The sequence below is a fragment of the Falco punctatus genome, assembly GCF_963210335.1.
Source record: "Falco punctatus genome assembly, chromosome: 18".
Taxonomy (NCBI): domain Eukaryota; kingdom Metazoa; phylum Chordata; class Aves; order Falconiformes; family Falconidae; genus Falco; species Falco punctatus.
The window spans coordinates 3,177,613-3,193,618 of record NC_137598.1 but is presented as its reverse complement, the minus strand read 5'-3'; the positions used below and the strand labels follow the sequence as shown (position 1 = coordinate 3,193,618).

Here is a 16,006-nt window from a genome sequence, read left to right as displayed (position 1 = left end):
CAGTGTTGCCATCTTTACCAGTCAGTCACTGTATTACAGCCATGAGAAGAGGGTGTGTTCTTCCCCCTTAAAAACCTCACCCTCTAAGAGAAGAGAAGGAATCTGGGGGTTTGGGGTGGGGGGTTTTAAGTTGGAGGTATAGTGACCATGCCTGCGAGTCAGTCTAGGACTGTATCTGAGGAAAGAATTGGAGCCAGATGCCATGAAATCCAGTTCTCTAATTGCCCGTTGTATTTCACTGTTACAGTGAAGCTTCCTTCCCACGAAATCTTGTCTTTATTAAGGGAACCTTTACAAAGCAATTCAGTTCTGTTGTGTCTTTCCGGCTCTCAGATTCTTTTGAAGGCTTTGGAGTAAACTCATGAATATGAAGTAATATTACAGCAAATATAAATTAATATACAGCAGTAGAAAGTAAATACTTCACTTTTAGAAGCAAGATGGTGCGTGTCACCTTCTGTGGTGCTGTTTGGAGGCTGTAATAGAGAAATAGCCTATGGACTGGACTAATAAACTCTTGTTCCCTGTAGGCAAGCTTGCCCTCCATTCAGAGGGAACTGAAGCAATTAGCGGAAGATGCCAGGGAGATGCCAGGTTCACCTGATGCAGAATCTGTCTTTTTGGGGACAGGAAAGGACACTGCAGACACAGAACGTGATGAAAAATACCCTCTACTCATGCCAAAGGGACTAGTACTGACCCTAAAGCCTCTTGCCAATCGATTCTCTAGGAGAGCATGGAGGAGGCAGAGGTCTTCAGCTCTGAAGCCTGTTCTCATTCGACCGAGTCCTTGCCTGCAGCCCAGTTCCAACGCTATTAACATCCAGAAAACTGTGAAGTTGTCCCAGTCAGAAGCTCCTCCCAGCAAAGTTATGGTTCAGATTCCTCGGCTGATCCAGCCGGCTACAGTTATGCAGACTGTGCCGGGAGTGCAGCCTTTAAATGTTCCAGCAGTGGTAGGAAGCGGGGATGGCTTGGAATTCCAGAATGTGCTCTCCACTTCACATTCAGACTCCAGACAAGCTTTCTCAGCTGCGGTACCACCAGCTCTAGTGTCCTCAAATCCAGTAACTTTTCAGCCAAAAGTGATGTTGCCAGCTTTGGCCGGAGCAAAAATACGCAAACCTTGTGTTCGTAAGGGATACCAAAAGAAAAAAGGGACAAAATCTGCCCCACTGATAAAGGCTTCGGCTTTGATTCAGCCATCTCCTGTGATCCTTACTGTACCCGCTACCACCGTGAAAGTGGTTAATATAGGCAACGGTTGCAATATGATTCAGCCCATAAATACAACAGTTGGTAGAGGCACTCAGGCTATTCCAGTTACAACCTTATTGGTAAATCCATCCACTTTCCCATGTCCATTAAATCAGCCTCTAGTGACTTCTTCAATCCCTTCGTTGATAGTCTCTCCTAACCCTGTTGGTCTTTCTGCATCATCTGTTGGTGAAAACGAAGAACAGCTGAATCTGGTTCCTTCCTGCCTGGCTGGAAAGAACAAAAGTACCTATCCCACGGTGGAGCCCAAGGCAGAGCCCCCGGAGCTGTACGTTTCATGCTCCACTGTCTCCCCCAAGGAGGAGTGTGGTACAAATCCTTCCACTTCAAATAACAGCAGTCAGGAAGAGGTAAATAAGAGCGACTGCTGTAGCTGGACAGTGGTGGAAGGAGACGAGAATGTCTCGGAGCCCTTGTCTGTGGACCTTTTGCCTCATTTAGAAGATCCAGATGAAACGGTGAAAATTGAGCCCGAAGAGTCCAATGATGCTACCAAGGAAGTGAATCCAGTACAGAAGAGGGATCTCTTATGTGCTGAAGTGAAGGAGGAATTCATGCTGGATCTTGGTCAGGAGCTGAACATGGAGGCTGAATGTTCATGTTCAGATGACCTGAAAGAAATTAAGAAGGAGCAGCACGCTTTGTGTGAGGAGAAGGGAGAAGAAGAACGACGGGCTTTGCAGTCGACTCCCCATGGTGAACAGCAGATGGATGCAGGTGTTGTTGCTGGACCACAAGTAAGCAGTGAGTCTCCAAAGAATCTTTCTTACGCAGCAGATGTTGAGGCTGAATTTAGTAGTCCGCTAGGAAGACCAGAGGATTCGTCCAGTATTGATGGCCAGTCTGTTGGGACACCAGCTGGCCCTGAAGCTGCAGGAGAAAGAGAAGGACAAGAAGAAGAGGAAGAAGATGATTTTGATGATTTTACACAAGATGAGGATGAAGAAATGTCATCAGCCTCAGAAGAATCTATTCTTTCAGTGCCAGAACTTCAGGTAAAAGCAAACAAAACTTTAAAAAATCTTGCTAATGCCAAATGTCTTGAAACACCCTAGTGGAGTCAGGGCAAATCGCATTTTGGATCCAGTTGAAAAGCTGGACTGTTAACTATACAGTAGCACAGTATTGTGCTGTTTTGCAGAGAAATTGGACACCGTTTTTTCTGGGAAGATTTTTTAAGGCCAAGCTAAGGAAATATCATGCAAATACACAGTTCTAAATTCTGCTCAGTTGTAAGGACTTCCTCAACGGAGGCTGTCCTATAATAAGTACTTAAAGGGAAAATTATTTTCCAGGTCACAGTTGCTCTAAGCCTGATGATCATTAAGGAGTTCCATCTAACTTAAGGCTTTTGTAAGTGGCAGATTCTGAAATTTAATTTCGTGTGTGATACAAAAATAGGCTGTTCTGGTTATTACTGAATTCTGTCCCTTCAGTGGAATCCTCTAGTTGGTCAGATGTCAGTCTGTGAAATTGGCGGTTAGAATTACAATGGAGCGAGCTAGTTACTGAATGACATGAAAACAAACACTAGATGAAAACAATGTGACTTTTTTTGTTGTTGCTTTCTAAGGAGACAATGGAAAAACTTACTTGGCTTGCAACAGAGAGACGTTTAAGCCAAGAAGGAGATTCTGAAGAAGAGAATTCCCAGGAAGACAACTCTGAGCCTGAGGAAGAGGAGGAGGAGGAAGGGGAAGGAATAGAGAGTTCACAGAAAGATGATGAAATATGTGGAGATATATCAGAGGAACCTAAATCTGCCTTCACGTTGACAAAGACGGCCCCGCAGGTGGAAGCCCACAGAATCCCAGCAGGTAAGTTCTGTGCGTTTCTTTCGATACAAGGCAAGGGGAAATAGAGCAGCTCTCTGCGTTAGAAGCAGAACAATGGGGAAAACTATCTGGGTTTAATTTCACTTAGCGTATCTGAGCATCACTAAGCTGTCCATCTGGAAGTCGAATTTTGCAACACGGTCACAATTCTGTAAAAACAGTTCTTACCAGAGGCCCTTGTGCATGTGAAGAGAGTGTCTTTAGTCCATCGTAATGCATTTATGCTTCGAAAATGTGCTGGTCTAACATTTGTGGTTTGTGTCAGTTAATACTCAACACCTATATAAGAACAATATTAAATAGTCAAATCTTTGCCAAATTGAATTTTGTGTTACAAGGTCATGTCGGGGGAAAAATAAATGAAACGAAATAATACCTTAACAGGATCTAGCAAGTAGATGAACTTGAGCAGTGCACCTTGAGGAGGTGGACCTCAGCCTGTTAGACCAACAGATTCCTAATCTAAAGACATAAAAATCTTGATGTAGCAACTCTTGGTACACTATTACATTCCATATTACATGACACCAGTTACTTATCTATGATGTTAACTCTCTTTGTGTAAATAATAAGCTAAAAGAATAATTTGCAAGTGTTAACAGCCAGCTCTCATGCTTATACTGTATCTCTGTTCACCCACCGCGATTTCTTTGCCCCTGGTATGCAGTAGATGTATCTATTAGTTCTTAGTAGATTGTTAGCTGAGAAACAGAATGGGTTTGTTGCTGTATCCAGAGTTTTTTCCCATCAGATGCTATAAACAGCCAATTTAAAATACGTTAGCCAGCCTGACTCGCGAGAAGCAGATTGCTCACACGCTTTTTTTTTTTATTATTATTATTATTACAGGAGAGCGTAAGCAGCTAACTCATCACTAACTCTGAAAACTTGCTTTTCTGTTGCAATATCGGTCTAGAAGAGTAGTTGTCTGCCAGGCCAGGGAATGTATGAAAAGCACCTGTACAACTTGCTTTGTGTTTCTTCACAGGAGAAAACATGAAAGCCCCTGGGAAGAGCAGGAGCTCCCACAGAACCAGGAATAAGAGGGGACGGGCTCGTGCTAGCAAAGATACATCTAAACTGCTCCTCTTGTATGATGAAGACATCCTGGAGAGAGATCCCCTGCGGGAACAGAAAGATCTGGCATTTGCACAAGCCTATCTAACCAGGGTAAGCCAGATTGGCATGTAACCCAGAAGCAGGAACATCGGATACTTTGAGTCCTCTTAACTCTGTTCATGCCTGAGCCGCATAACTGCCAGTTCTAACTGGGTGTGCTGGATCTGGTCAGGATGGAGTTATCATTCTTCCTAGCACCCCAAATGGCGGTTCTTGACTTGCTAAGCTGTCTTTATCTTGACCTATGAGTTTTCTTGCTTTTGCTTTTCCTCTTCCCTCCCCTGTCCTCTTCTGGGGAGGCAGGGAATGTGTGGCCGTGGGGGCGCTTAGCTGCTGGCTGCAGTCAGTCCACAGCACTGGCCTCCTAATTTCAGAATTTCAGTCTTGGATTTTGTTCCCCTCTCTCTTGTGAGCAGTTCAGATATATCTTAAAGGAAGAGACTTGGTTGGCTCAACAAAACTGGAAGCACTGTGTAAATTCTGAGTAGCAAGAGATCAAAGATTACTAAATTAACTTGCTTTCTTCCTGGATGTTATGTAGTCGTGTGAAAGTGTCTTGCTCTTTCCAGGTGCGTGAAGCCTTGCAACATGTTCCTGGGAAGTATGAAGACTTTCTTCGTGTTATCTATGAGTTTGAGATCAGCACGGACAAGCGAACAGCTGTGGATCTCTATTCCACTTTACAGAAACTATTGCATGACTGGCCACAGTTGCTCACAGATTTTGCTGCCTTTCTCTTACCAGAACAAGCTTTGGAGTGTGGATTGGTAGGTAGAATTAGAGAAGGAGAGCAAATTTTAAGCAGCCTTGTGTGGGAGTGAAAGAATAAGGAATTCTTTCTAGGGCAAGGAAGGTAAACAGCTGGTAAATCATTTGCTTACCTTGCTGTTTTATTAATCAGAATTGAAAAGTGTTTGTTTTAAGTCTCGTACTAAGTATTACTGTGGAGAACTGGCCTTTCCCAGTTAGGTCATAGAACCTGACTGTAGAGACGGTGTGCAGATACTGCAAGTCTCTCTCAGATCAGCCTTCCACTTTGTAAGACAGAGGTTTTCACCTGTTACTTTCTTTCTGGATTCTCTTACCTTATGTGCAAGTGGTTCAAGCAAAACTCTATAGCTCACTTAAGTATTGATTGTACAAAGTCTTATTTCTCTTCGTCAGCCTCTTCCCAGTTTTGCAGCAGGCATCAATACAAATGGAAAACAAAAAGCAAGACAGGCATTTTATAGTTTGCTGAAGCCAGCTAGAGATGCTTGGAAATAATATGTTCTTGAATGTGAGGGGTGAATCTTTTTCTTTTGGTCAGTTTGAAGAGCAGCAAGCATTTGAAAAAAGCCGGAAGTTCCTCAGGCAGCTGGAGATTTGTTTTGCTGAAAATCCTGCCCACCATCAAAAGATCATCAAAGTTTTGCAGAGCTGTGCAGACTGCCTCCCCCAGGAGATTGCAGAGGTAATTGGGCATTCAGGTATCTCCTTTCCCGCAAAAACCCTGGGAATGCAATTAGCTGGCCTGCTTCACTGTTCCCACGGGCTGCTCTGAGACCCAGGAGTTTATCAGGTGTGCTATCTCCCTCTGTGGGGCATGGTAGAAAATCGAAGCTGCCTCTTCAAGAGGCTTTACATTTAACTGACCTGTGTGCCTCCTCTCTCCTACCTCCACCTTGCTTTTACCGTCTTGCAGGTGAAATTTTACCTTAGTGCCTCTCACAGAGCCTGCCTAGAACTTTGGAGGGATATTTCCGTGGTAATTTGATAGCTGGATGTGGAATGATCTCAAAATACTCATGAAATAGTACCAATGCAAGCATGAACTTCCATATTGGAGGTTTGATAAGCCTTGATGTTCCACTTGCTTTCAGAAATCCTTCTGAGAAGAATGTGACAACATGGAATGAAACACTCATTTTCTCTGGATTTCTCTCTTTCAGCTGAAGACCCAAATGTGGCAGCTGTTGAAAGGACACGACCACTTGCAGGACGAGTTCTCCATTTTCTTTGATCACTTGCGTCCCTCAGCCAGTCGCATGGGAGACTTTGAGGAGATCAACTGGACAGAAGAGAAGGAGTATGAGGTGGAGCAATCTTTTCCCCAAGACCAGGAAAGATAAAAGCAGAAATACTAGACATGTTGGAACTTGAGGAACTCTGATTGAGGCTGCATTTCCAGAGAGAGGGAAGCAGCAGAGTTAGATAACTGTTGGTGGACTGAAGCAGAGTTTTCAGATTCATTTTTTTTTTTACAGCATTTATGTCTCTTCTAACATAATTGAACTTGTCCTGGCGCTATGCTCAGTATTCAGAAATTCATGGGGAAAACAAAGTCTGGTCTGCTGAAGAGCTGTCATGATAGAGCAGGTTTTGTGTGTTTCCTTTTTTTGTAGTTCGATGGGTTTGAAGAGGTGTCTTTGCCAGATGTAGAAGAGGAGGATGAACCCCCCAAGATGCATGCAGCCTCGAAAAATAAGAAGCGGAAGGAGATCGGAGGCCAGAACAATGACAAGGTGGGCCTGAGGTATCTCATTAGTCCACGTGTCTGGACTCTGAGCAGATGCATGCCCGTGAGGGTAAATGTGTCTTATCAAGAGGCATGACAACAGAAGGATTTGAAGAAAGGGGATTGAAATGTTTCCATTGTGCTTTGCTTGCCAGCAGCATAATTGCTTTACTTCTCCGGGTGTACGCAGAGCGCCACTCAGCCCTTCCTGGCTCCCTCTGGGGTAAACATTCCCCTGACTGTTGTCTTTGTGTACATGCACGTTTGTCAGCTGCAGTATGTCTGTTTCCAGGAGGTCGAGTGGGTAGATGGGATGAAGGAATGTTCATGTTCCTGCCATGAAGGGAGTAGCGATCTCAAGCTAAAGAAAAGCAAAAGGAGGACCTGCAGCCATTGTAGTAGTAAGGTTAGTTGATAGGCCAAGTCACTGGAGTGGTGAGTGGAAAGGAGTCCCGCTGAGGGTCCCCACGTTGTGATGATCTGCCCAGCCTTGGGTCTCATGTCTCTGAAATAATGTGCTGAGGAAGCAAGTTAAATCAAAAGGTGACCAGTGGTGTCTCCCTCTTTGGAGCCCTGACCACACTACCTGGCCTTCCCCTCTCTATCTCGTGCTCACTTCCTGCTGCCCCTCCTTGCTGTGCTAAATAATAGTGTGTTTTATGTTCTTTTGAGTTTAAGACTAGGCTTTTTTTAAGTGGAAGATGCTTGCGTGGCCACTATGTGAAAAGAACTGTGCCTGTTCATAATAATATAAAAGATTTCAGCTTTCTTAAATGCAAACATATTGCCAAACTGAAGCCTTTGTTAGGGCCAAGGAACGCTTGGGAAGCAAAGGCCGAGATGTTAGGTTTGGGCTGGTACACCACACCTGTAACTATATGCCTATACATTGATTTGCAGGTGTGTGAAAACAAATTTTATAAAAATAAAGATTCTCCAGAGCTGACTGCAAGCCTTGTTCAGCAAGAATCAAGTCCTCAGCCTGAAGGGAAGGATTCTGGAATGTCTAAGGAACCTGCAGAAGAAAGCCTGGAGAACAGAAATGAGGGAGAGGATTTCCAGAGCAAAACAAAACCCATGTCTAGGAAAGTGGACTCTCTGGCCTCAGGTATGTGAAAGTCGTGTGCGGGCAGGTAGGTTGTTCATCTCCAAACTGGTTCACACAAATGAAAATAGGTATAGGACTTCCCAATGCAAACTCATTGAGATAATGAGAACTTCTAATACTATTTTTTTCATTTTCCCCCTTGTGTTCATCCACTCTGGATGCTGTAAACACACATATATCCAGAGGATTCCCTTCAAAAAAAGCTTTCTTGACTAGCGATATATTCTCCCCTTTTCAGGATGATCAGTCCATTTAAGCTTCTCTTGCTAACATACTAGTCTGATTCCCAGTACTACCAGTACATGATACTGGGTTTTTTTATTCCAGTTTTCATTTTAGCACTACAATTCAAAATCACCATCTCTCAAATCTTCCTTTAAATGATCTCCTTCATGCTACTTGTTTTTCCTTCAGTCTGGTACAGACAAAAGGAAATATAATTATTACCGGATAAACAACCTGAGAGATCTCTTCCTTCGGTAACAATCTCTCAGTTAATGCTACTGTTGGAGGCGCCGCACAGGTTAAATGGAGCGGTTTAAATGCGATGCAACCTGACATCTAGTTTATAGTGATTTTGTAAATAGGGTGCCGAGAGCACCAACATCTGTTTCACTTGAGAATTTTGTTCTGGGCAATGTGCTTAAGCTTTTTCATGTGTTCATCACTTCTTCACGGAGCAGCTGGTGAAGAAACCCACAGTGGTGAAGAAAATTGACTGCAGAGTACTGTCTTCGAAGTACAGGATGGGTAAACTGCAGATAAAATTACAAAGCTGCTCCTAAATACTGTTCTCATTTACAGCATTATGCTCTAGAATCGTATTTTTAAAAAAAAAATCCCCTAAAAATTAAATGAATGAAGTCTCCAGAAGTTTTTCTTGCTAACAGCAAATGCTTCTTGTTTGGATTTCTTAGCAGGATCTCACCTGGAAGGAAGGATCGTCTCCAGCAGACATGCCTCATCTGAAAAAGCTGCACTGCCTGACAGTCAGGTTCAAGAAGCAGGTGTCAGTGCTGTTGTGAATGCTGCACAGGACAGTGACTCTTCTGCCACTGGCCCCAGGTGGACACATCTACAAAAACCTACTCTAAAACTACCTCAAGAAACCAAAGACTGCCCTTGCACTGCGGGAGGTGAGGGACTAAGCCAGCAGCAGCCAGGAAACGCAGCTGTTTCTGCTGGGCCGAGCAGAGATCTGCTGTCCTCTCGCTCTGCTGCAGTGAAAGGTTTAACGGGACCTAGTTCCTCTTCTGGAAGGAGTTTGTGTCAGACTGAAGGGCTTCATTCTGATTCATCAGATAAGCTCCCTGCCTTTGGTCACGCTTCAAAATCAGGTATGAAAGACTTTGAGGGACCACCTTTGCCTCTGGAAGGAAAACCTGAAGCAAAGCAGGGTTGGATAACACCGGGTAGAAAACCGACACTGGGTAAGAGCTGCAGCTCTCAGTCCCCTGATAACTGCATGTTGGAAACAGATGATATGGGCTGCACTGGAAATTTTCTGGAGAACAGGTTAAAGTCAAATGCAAACAACTGCTTCCAGGTGCATCAGCATTCTGAGCAGCTGGAATACGGAGTGGTTACTGCCTCCCTGGGGCAGAAGGAAGAGGAACAGCAACAGCAGCGAATCACAGAAGCAACTGTGTGCGCTAAGAACAGCAAGGTCAGCTCGACGGGGGAGAAGGTTGTCCTCTGGACCAGGTACATCTGCCTGAACTGCATCCTTCATGCATTCAGTATTTGGCTTCAGCTTTCATATTAAAGAGGATCCTTTTATTTTCATTTTGTATTTCCATTTCCTAATGTGATCTGCCCTTTCTTTGAATGTTCCTGCCTCGTTTCCTCTAACCACAGCCTGACACAGCTGCCATCCCGGGCCTGTGAGAAATTCTGTCTGCCTGTGGCACTGTAATTATTGTAGTACTTCAGGCTGGGAAAGAATTATTTTTTTTCTCTCCTTCAGAAAGCTTAAAAAGAGGCTAAATGCAGCTCTGCTTAGAACTGTGTCTCGTGACTGCTGGCACGTAGTAGCAGTCAAGGGAGCAGCCTGCAGGGCTTGCTCTGTGATCGATACCCTTACCCAGGAACAAGCCCTCTTGGGCTTGCGGTGGTTGAAGTGCGTCAACACTTGTTTTCAGCAGTTTCATAGCTACTGTACCGTTTTGCAGGGAGGCTGACAGAGTCATCCTCACCACCTGTCAGGAGAAAGGAGCCCATCTGGAAACCTTCCATGCCATCTCGCAGAAACTGGGAAACAAGACTGCTAGTGAGGTGAGGGGTTGATGTGGAGAAGCTTGCAGCTGCTGCAGTGAACGGGCAGAGGGGGTGGAGGTTTGCTGTCGTGCTCATTTCCCAGACTTCACTTTGATGCTGCATCAGAGGAAAATAATCCCAATTGCAAATAAAAAGCAAAACCAAACCCAACCCTGATCTGTTCTGGTGGAGCCCAAAATCGTGACTGCCGTGGTCCTTTGTACAACATTTACCACTGGTAACTCCAGCCTTACATTTGGTACCAGGGGAGCTTCAGTGACTGCTCCTTGGGTCTTCAGCCGCCTGCTTCAGTACAAGGCATCCACTGGGTTTGGTCTCTTCATCACTGCCTAAGAACCTTTCCAAACTGCCAGTTTTTCTCCCTGCAAGTCAGGGGAGTATAACTGTTCTTCCAAAGAAAACAGAAACCACCCAGTGCTCTTCTCTTTCTCTATCCCTTCATGACTGAATCTCGCACAAAATGTGATTGTGTGGGTTTTTTTAAATGTAAAGGCACAAAACACCTTGAACTTCATAATTAGGCAAGTTCTATTTCCTACCACCTTTTAGGTCACTACTCATGTTGGATTTCCCTTGTTCTTCAGGTATCCCACAGGTTCAGAGAACTGATGAGGCTGTTTCATACATCCTGTGATGGGAGCTCTGAAGATGAGGAGGATGCAACTAGTACCAGTAACACAGACCAGTTGTCAGATAAAGATCTTCTGCTTTCTGAGGAAGAACCTGATGACTAAGGTTTTTCTGGCTTGATAAGCTACCGACTGCATCAGAAGGAGAGTTGTTTGCCAGTTTGCTGCTAGACAGGTGCTGTGGCTAAAGGAAAAATGCTTGCCCAGGTACTTAAGATAGCACCTGTTGGGTTTTTTTCCCCTTCACTTTCCTGCTACACTTTTGACAAGCTGCACTTCATCTGCATCAAGCTAAAGGAATGAAGAATGGTGTTAGGGTGGTAACGTCCCCTAGGGCCTGCATGGGGAGCTTTGACAGAACTGATGCTTGTGGACACTGACCTTGCTCTGTAGTGAAGACTGGGCCACCAGCTTTTGAAAAGAACATGTAAATATTGTATCATAAGATGTCTGTTTTCATGTGGAACAAACACATGGTTTTTTTGTAAGTTTTTCCCCCTGTGTTGATTGTGACTTTCCCACCTACAATCCAAATTCTGTATTTATTGTGTGGTCTTACTCTAACAGGCAGAGTAAATTCACTTTGCAAAGTTTTAAAAAACAACCCCAAACATACAAAAACAACCTCCAAAAAGCAGCTTTCTTCCTTTACAACACAACTGCAAGGAGCTGGAGTATTTAAGCCAGCCTTTGTAACAGGGCTTTTATGAAACTAAGAGAAAGTAGCAGTTGGGCCACCTTTAAAGCCAATCCCTTTATTTTGGAAATGACTTGAACGATACTCCTCCTTCCACTCTTTAGTAATAAAGATGTTAGTCTGAATCTGCTTCATCTTCAGATTCATCTGCTTCAAACCCTGTTTCATAGCACTGGGATAGAGTTCTTAGCTCCTCTAAGGCCTCCTGGAAGTCATCTGGCTCCACCCCAGCAGAGAAGAAACTGGCCCATCGCCCCATGTTCAGCTTCCGCACATCCTTGTACAGGCTGTAGAGCAGCGTGTGCAAAACCGGCGAGGACTGCAGGGCTGCGAGCACAGGGATGCTCTCAACAGCTGCAGGGAAAAACATCTCTCTGTAAATAAATTGATCAAACTTTGCTGCCCTCCCCTATCCTACTTTACAAGCAGTTGCTTTACTTGAACTCAGCAGAGCTTAAGAGTTGCTTAACACTCATAATTTTTGCTCTACAAACGTTCAGCTGTTTTTGCGCCTTTTTTTTTTTTTTTTTTTAAATACTTCCCTTCACCTCTGTTAGACCCCTGCTGCCCCCACGTGATTGCTTCCTCTTGCAAAGTAAGATTAAGGGGTACTTACCTGCTGAGGAATAACCAGGAGGTTTGTTCAGGAGGAAGCCTTGTCTGGTCAGAAGCGGAGAAAAAAACTGGGGGTACGGAGGTAGGGTGTGACACGGCTGCTCAAGCACGTGGGCTGTGCTGTAAGGGAGAAGGCAAATGGAGTTACGCGAACGCCGCTCTGCCTTCATTCTCCAGGCCGCGTTCCCTGGTGTGTAAAAAAGCCCGTTGCCAACCTGAATGCCCCGGGGAACGCTGCATGCAGGTAACGCTGCAGGATCTGCTCGGTGCTCCCGCAGGCGTGCAGCGGTGAAGGGGGCGGCTCTCCTGGACGGCTGCTGCAGAGAAAAGCAATTCATGGCTTATCCTGGGGACTTGACTGAAAACGTCAGTGTCAGCTGCGGTTTAGCTGCTCTGCTGCAAAGCTGGTCGTGTATCGCTAGACTTCACCCTGGCCCTTGCGCTGACACTCCCAACAGAAGGATGAGGATTCACTTTTGTAAGAAACCGCTGCTGTTGGGAGTGCCAGAGCTCTGAAGGGGAGCATGCAGCTCGAGCGCCGATTACCTGGTGGGACTTTCTTTGCAGATTCCTCGTAGCACAACAGACTGAGCAAAACAGTGGCTGACCTTTTGCTCCCTACATGAAGACAGAAGCTTCCAGGGCACATCCTGCTGGTAGGCACATAAAGTATCGGGGAGCGAGTAACCACATCGGGCAGGAAAGGGAACTGAAGCCCACGCAGCTACAACCTACGAGTCGGAGAGGAGGTGACACGTCACGATCCAGAGCACGCTCCCCATATCCCGTTACGTGTGCGTGGATGTGGAGCAGAACACCAGCTCCTGCTCAGAGCAGTAGTTCAGGCAGAGCCGAAAGGATCAGGGTTCTCTGTGCCATTACCTTTCTCCCAGAGAAGTTCAGCGTGTCGGCAAGGTGCATCATAGAGCCCTGAGAGGAATGGAGCCGGTAAGGAGCAGTGAGGGTATCGAGTGCTGCCGCCAAAATAGCGCTGCTGTGGTAGTTCAGCGATGCCTGTGGAGTGAGAAAAACGGAAGACTTGCAGGACAAGTTAAATTCATCTTCCTTAACAGATTTTTATATATTTAACTGACGCACGTTGTAAACTATGGGTTTTCTGCAGGTTGTGTTTAATGGTTATTTCAGGTTTGGGGTAAGCAAGTCAACCGTTTGCTAACAAATGATCTGTTGCCAGTCTTCCTATTGGCAGCTTCTTAGTGCTCAGACAAGGCTGGAGTTACGTACTCCACACGTGACAAACGCTGCGGTAAAGCATTTTTTTCAGTGCCGAAAGTGAAGACAGCGCACCAACGGAAAGGCTGCAAAAAAGGGAACGTGCTAGTGTTTTTAGAAGTATGAAAAAAACATGGGAATGAGAAGTTGGCAGTTGAGCCTCGGTGAAAAAAGCAGGGAGGAAAACCTCTGCTTAGCAGAACACCCTCATGAAAAAAACTTGCTAAAAACACACAGCTGCAGAAAACACTTGGAGCAGTACATCTGAAAAAGGTGAAAGCCAGCCAAGGCATTTGGTGGCTCCAGGTCAAGCCACTGTATGTGGTACATACGTTGTAGTTTATATACGGAAATGCAACGGGAGGTTGTGGCTTGATTCCAAGGCTCCCACTGAGTGACAGGGGGCAGAAGAGCGAGCTGTGGCTGGAGAGACGGACAATTCCCAGGGCTGTGTTCATCAGTCTGTACAAATTCTTCTGAGCATCCTAGAGGGAAAAGGAGTCAAAGACACAACCAAGCAGGGGTCGAACCTGCACTGGGCACAAAAGCGGCACCGGTTCTTGGTTTTCCCTGTTGTTTACTTACTCCCATGTTACTCATGACGGGAGTCAAGCCCCAGGTCAGGATTCCTTTTCCTGAATATTCATCGCAGAGCAATTCTGTCACCTTGGCACCGACTCCAGAGAATCCATTGTGTAGGTCACACAGGACTTGAAACCCCTGTGTAATATGAAGGCAGCATCAGAGAGTCAATTGATCTTGAGCAGAAAGGTTCCTGAGAGAAACGGCTGTTCGGGCCGTGTCAAACCTGCAGGTAATCACACTCTTCAACATAAAAGTGCAACCGATCTTCCAGCTCCTCCAAGCAGCCGGGATCCTGCAGGAGACTTTCACCTTGTCCAAAGGCTTCCAGGCAACCGCAGTCCCTAAGGGGAAAAAAAAAGGGGGGAAAAGCTTGTGTCCCCTCCTGATTTTTCCTTGAAGGCAAAGGCAAGATCCTTCTGGAAGCGATGACCAAAGCTCCTGGACGCACCCATCGTGCATGTACTGGCGGATGACGTAGAGGCTCCGGGGATGCAAGTGCACGTTGAGGTAATCAGACCAGAGCTGCACGCAGGCGCCCGAGGAAGCCTCCCCGGGGGCGACGAGGGGCGCAGGGGCCAGAGCCATGCCTGGAAGGAGATGGGGTGAGCGAAGGTCTCCAGCTCCGCGCATCCCCCGAATAAAGCAAACCCAGCTCCTGGTCCCAGCCCGCGGCTTCAGCCCTTCGCCGCTCGGGGACCCACCCTCCTGCGGCCCCGCACCCCCCGTGCCCCTCGTCCGGCCCTGCCTGGTCCCAGCGTGGCTCAGAACCCGGTGCCCCTGCACCTGGGGCCGCGGCGCTGGCTCTGCCCGAGGCACCGGCGTCCTGCGGGGTCACTGGGAGAGGGTCACGGGGGGGCGCCGGGCCGAGGGGCTTCGTCCTCGCCGTGTGGCTGCCGGTGTCCCGCGGCGCGGAGCCCCCGGCCGAGGCGCGATCCAAGTAGGCGGCCACCGGCCCAGCCCTGCAAGGCAAACGGGCGGCAGCTGCCGGCAGCCCCCGGCCCCCCCCGCGTCCCCCGGCGCCCCCGCCCGCACTCACCAGGCCACCGGCGCCTCCGGGCCCGCGCCCCCGCGCCGCAGCGCGCCCACGCCGCCTGCAAGAAGGGCGGGTCACGGCGGAGCCGGTCCCGGGGCCGCCCCCGCCACTCCCACCCCCGGTGCTGGTCCCGGTCCCGGTCCCGCCCCCGGTACCTTTCAGCTCCAGCGCTACCAGCCGCGGCGTGGCCGCCTCCCGGCCGCCCCCGGCCCGCAGCAGCGCGGCGGCGCGGAGCTCGGCGCCATCAGCGGGGCTGCGCAGCGCGGCGGCCTGCGGGGGAGGGGGGGGGGGGTGGGGGGTGTCAGGCCTATGCCCCGGCCTCTCCCGCCCCCGACGCCCCCCCTCCCCCCCAGCCCCGGTGCTTTCCCCCCCCAGGCCTGCTGCGCCGCCCCCCACACGCCCCCCGGCCCCGACCACCCTCCCAGCCCGCCCAGGGCCCCTCTCCACTCCTCGCCCCGGCGCCCGTCACTGTCCCCGCCCGTACCCCCCGCTCCTGGTCCCGATCGCCCCCGCGCCCCCCCGCACCTGCAGCCCCCACCAGTGGGCGCCCACGCAGCCCGCGTACTGCCCCAGCTGCAGCGTCACCGCCTCCCCCGGCATCGCCCCGCGCCGCCGCCGCCGCCACGCGCAGGAAGCACGTCACGGGGCCGCCCCGCCCCGCCCCCCGCCCGCGACAGCGACAGAGACAGCGACAGAGACGGAGGTGGAGGGAGCGGCCGCGCCGGCCTTTATTGCGCTAGAGGGGCCCGGCCAGGCGCTCCAGCTGCCGCGGGTTGGAGCCGCTCAGGAACCGCAGCTCCTCCTGCCCGTCCGGCGTGCGCGCTGCGACAGCGTCTGTGGGGCCGGGGCTCCGCGCACCGGGACCCCCGGCCCCCCCCCCCGGGCCCGGCCCGGCCCGGCCCACTGCCCTGCCACCCCCCCGGCCCCGACCTGGCCCCGGCCTCCCGCCCTGCCACCCCTCAGCGCCAGAGCCCCCCGCCCCAGCACCCCCCGCGACCCTCACCCCCTCCCCCCCCAACCTGCCACCCCCCACCCCCACGCCCCTGCCACCCCCAGCTCCACCACCCCTGGCCCCCCAGCCTGCCACCCCCAGCCCTGTC

The 16,006-nt window shown here is 48.9% G+C and overlaps 3 protein-coding genes across 13 annotated transcripts in view; 1 reads left to right on the top strand and 2 right to left on the bottom strand.

Annotated features, from left to right (window-relative positions):
* Nucleotides 1–11,565, top strand: part of GON4L (gon-4 like) — a gene marked incomplete at its 5' end in the record, with an annotated part of 31,967 nt that extends 20,402 nt beyond the window's left edge. For 6 of the 9 annotated variants that reach the window (XM_080368964.1, XM_080368967.1, XM_080368969.1 and 3 more), the window contains 12 exons: nucleotides 531–2,273; nucleotides 2,852–3,095; nucleotides 4,102–4,283; nucleotides 4,802–4,999; nucleotides 5,542–5,685; nucleotides 6,164–6,307; nucleotides 6,617–6,736; nucleotides 7,022–7,135; nucleotides 7,630–7,837; nucleotides 8,755–9,541; nucleotides 10,009–10,111; nucleotides 10,699–11,565. In XM_080368964.1, coding sequence (XP_080225090.1) covers nucleotides 531–2,273; nucleotides 2,852–3,095; nucleotides 4,102–4,283; nucleotides 4,802–4,999; nucleotides 5,542–5,685; nucleotides 6,164–6,307; nucleotides 6,617–6,736; nucleotides 7,022–7,135; nucleotides 7,630–7,837; nucleotides 8,755–9,541; nucleotides 10,009–10,111; nucleotides 10,699–10,848 — 4,137 coding nt within the window. In that variant the 3' untranslated portion in view covers nucleotides 10,849–11,565. Of the gene's footprint in view, nucleotides 1–530; nucleotides 2,274–2,851; nucleotides 3,096–4,101; nucleotides 4,284–4,801; nucleotides 5,000–5,541; nucleotides 5,686–6,163; nucleotides 6,308–6,616; nucleotides 6,737–7,021; nucleotides 7,136–7,629; nucleotides 7,838–8,754; nucleotides 9,542–10,008; nucleotides 10,112–10,698 lie in introns of those variants that run through there. The other 3 variants (XM_080368965.1, XM_080368966.1, XM_080368971.1) reach the window with 3 other exon arrangements.
* MSTO1 (misato mitochondrial distribution and morphology regulator 1) lies at nucleotides 11,267–15,583 on the bottom strand. 2 transcript variants are annotated; one of them, XM_080369020.1, is made up of 13 exons: nucleotides 15,432–15,583; nucleotides 15,062–15,176; nucleotides 14,910–14,964; nucleotides 14,657–14,832; nucleotides 14,322–14,460; nucleotides 14,097–14,214; nucleotides 13,874–14,008; nucleotides 13,621–13,773; nucleotides 12,938–13,069; nucleotides 12,602–12,786; nucleotides 12,271–12,372; nucleotides 12,057–12,175; nucleotides 11,267–11,794 (listed from the first exon to the last, which is right to left on the bottom strand). In XM_080369020.1, exons 1-13 carry the CDS (start codon nucleotides 15,504–15,506, stop codon nucleotides 11,556–11,558), a joined length of 1,743 nt encoding a protein of 580 aa, XP_080225146.1. In that variant the 5' UTR covers nucleotides 15,507–15,583; the 3' UTR covers nucleotides 11,267–11,555. The 2 variants fall into 2 exon arrangements, with proteins under 2 accessions (XP_080225146.1, XP_080225147.1); XM_080369021.1 differs by having other exon boundaries at nucleotides 12,271–12,369.
* A 27-nt stretch (nucleotides 15,584–15,610) lies between these two features.
* Nucleotides 15,611–16,006, bottom strand: part of DAP3 (death associated protein 3) — a 113,325-nt gene continuing 112,929 nt past the window's right edge. For both annotated transcript variants that reach the window (XM_080369044.1, XM_080369043.1), the window contains exon 14: nucleotides 15,611–15,728. In XM_080369044.1, coding sequence (XP_080225170.1) covers nucleotides 15,643–15,728 — 86 coding nt within the window. In that variant the 3' untranslated portion in view covers nucleotides 15,611–15,642. The remainder of the gene's footprint in view (nucleotides 15,729–16,006) is intronic.

Coding starts and splice junctions, on each gene's coding strand:
- MSTO1 (XM_080369020.1), bottom strand. CDS start 15,506: ATGCCGGGGGAGGCGGTGACGCTGCAGCTGGGGCAGTACGCGGGCTGC. Junction 14,965..15,061: donor GGTAGCGCTGGAGCTGAAAG/GTACCGGGGGCG, acceptor CCCTTCTTGCAG/GCGGCGTGGGCGCGCTGCGG. Junction 14,833..14,909: donor CCGGAGGCGCCGGTGGCCTG/GTGAGTGCGGGC, acceptor TTTGCCTTGCAG/GGCTGGGCCGGTGGCCGCCT.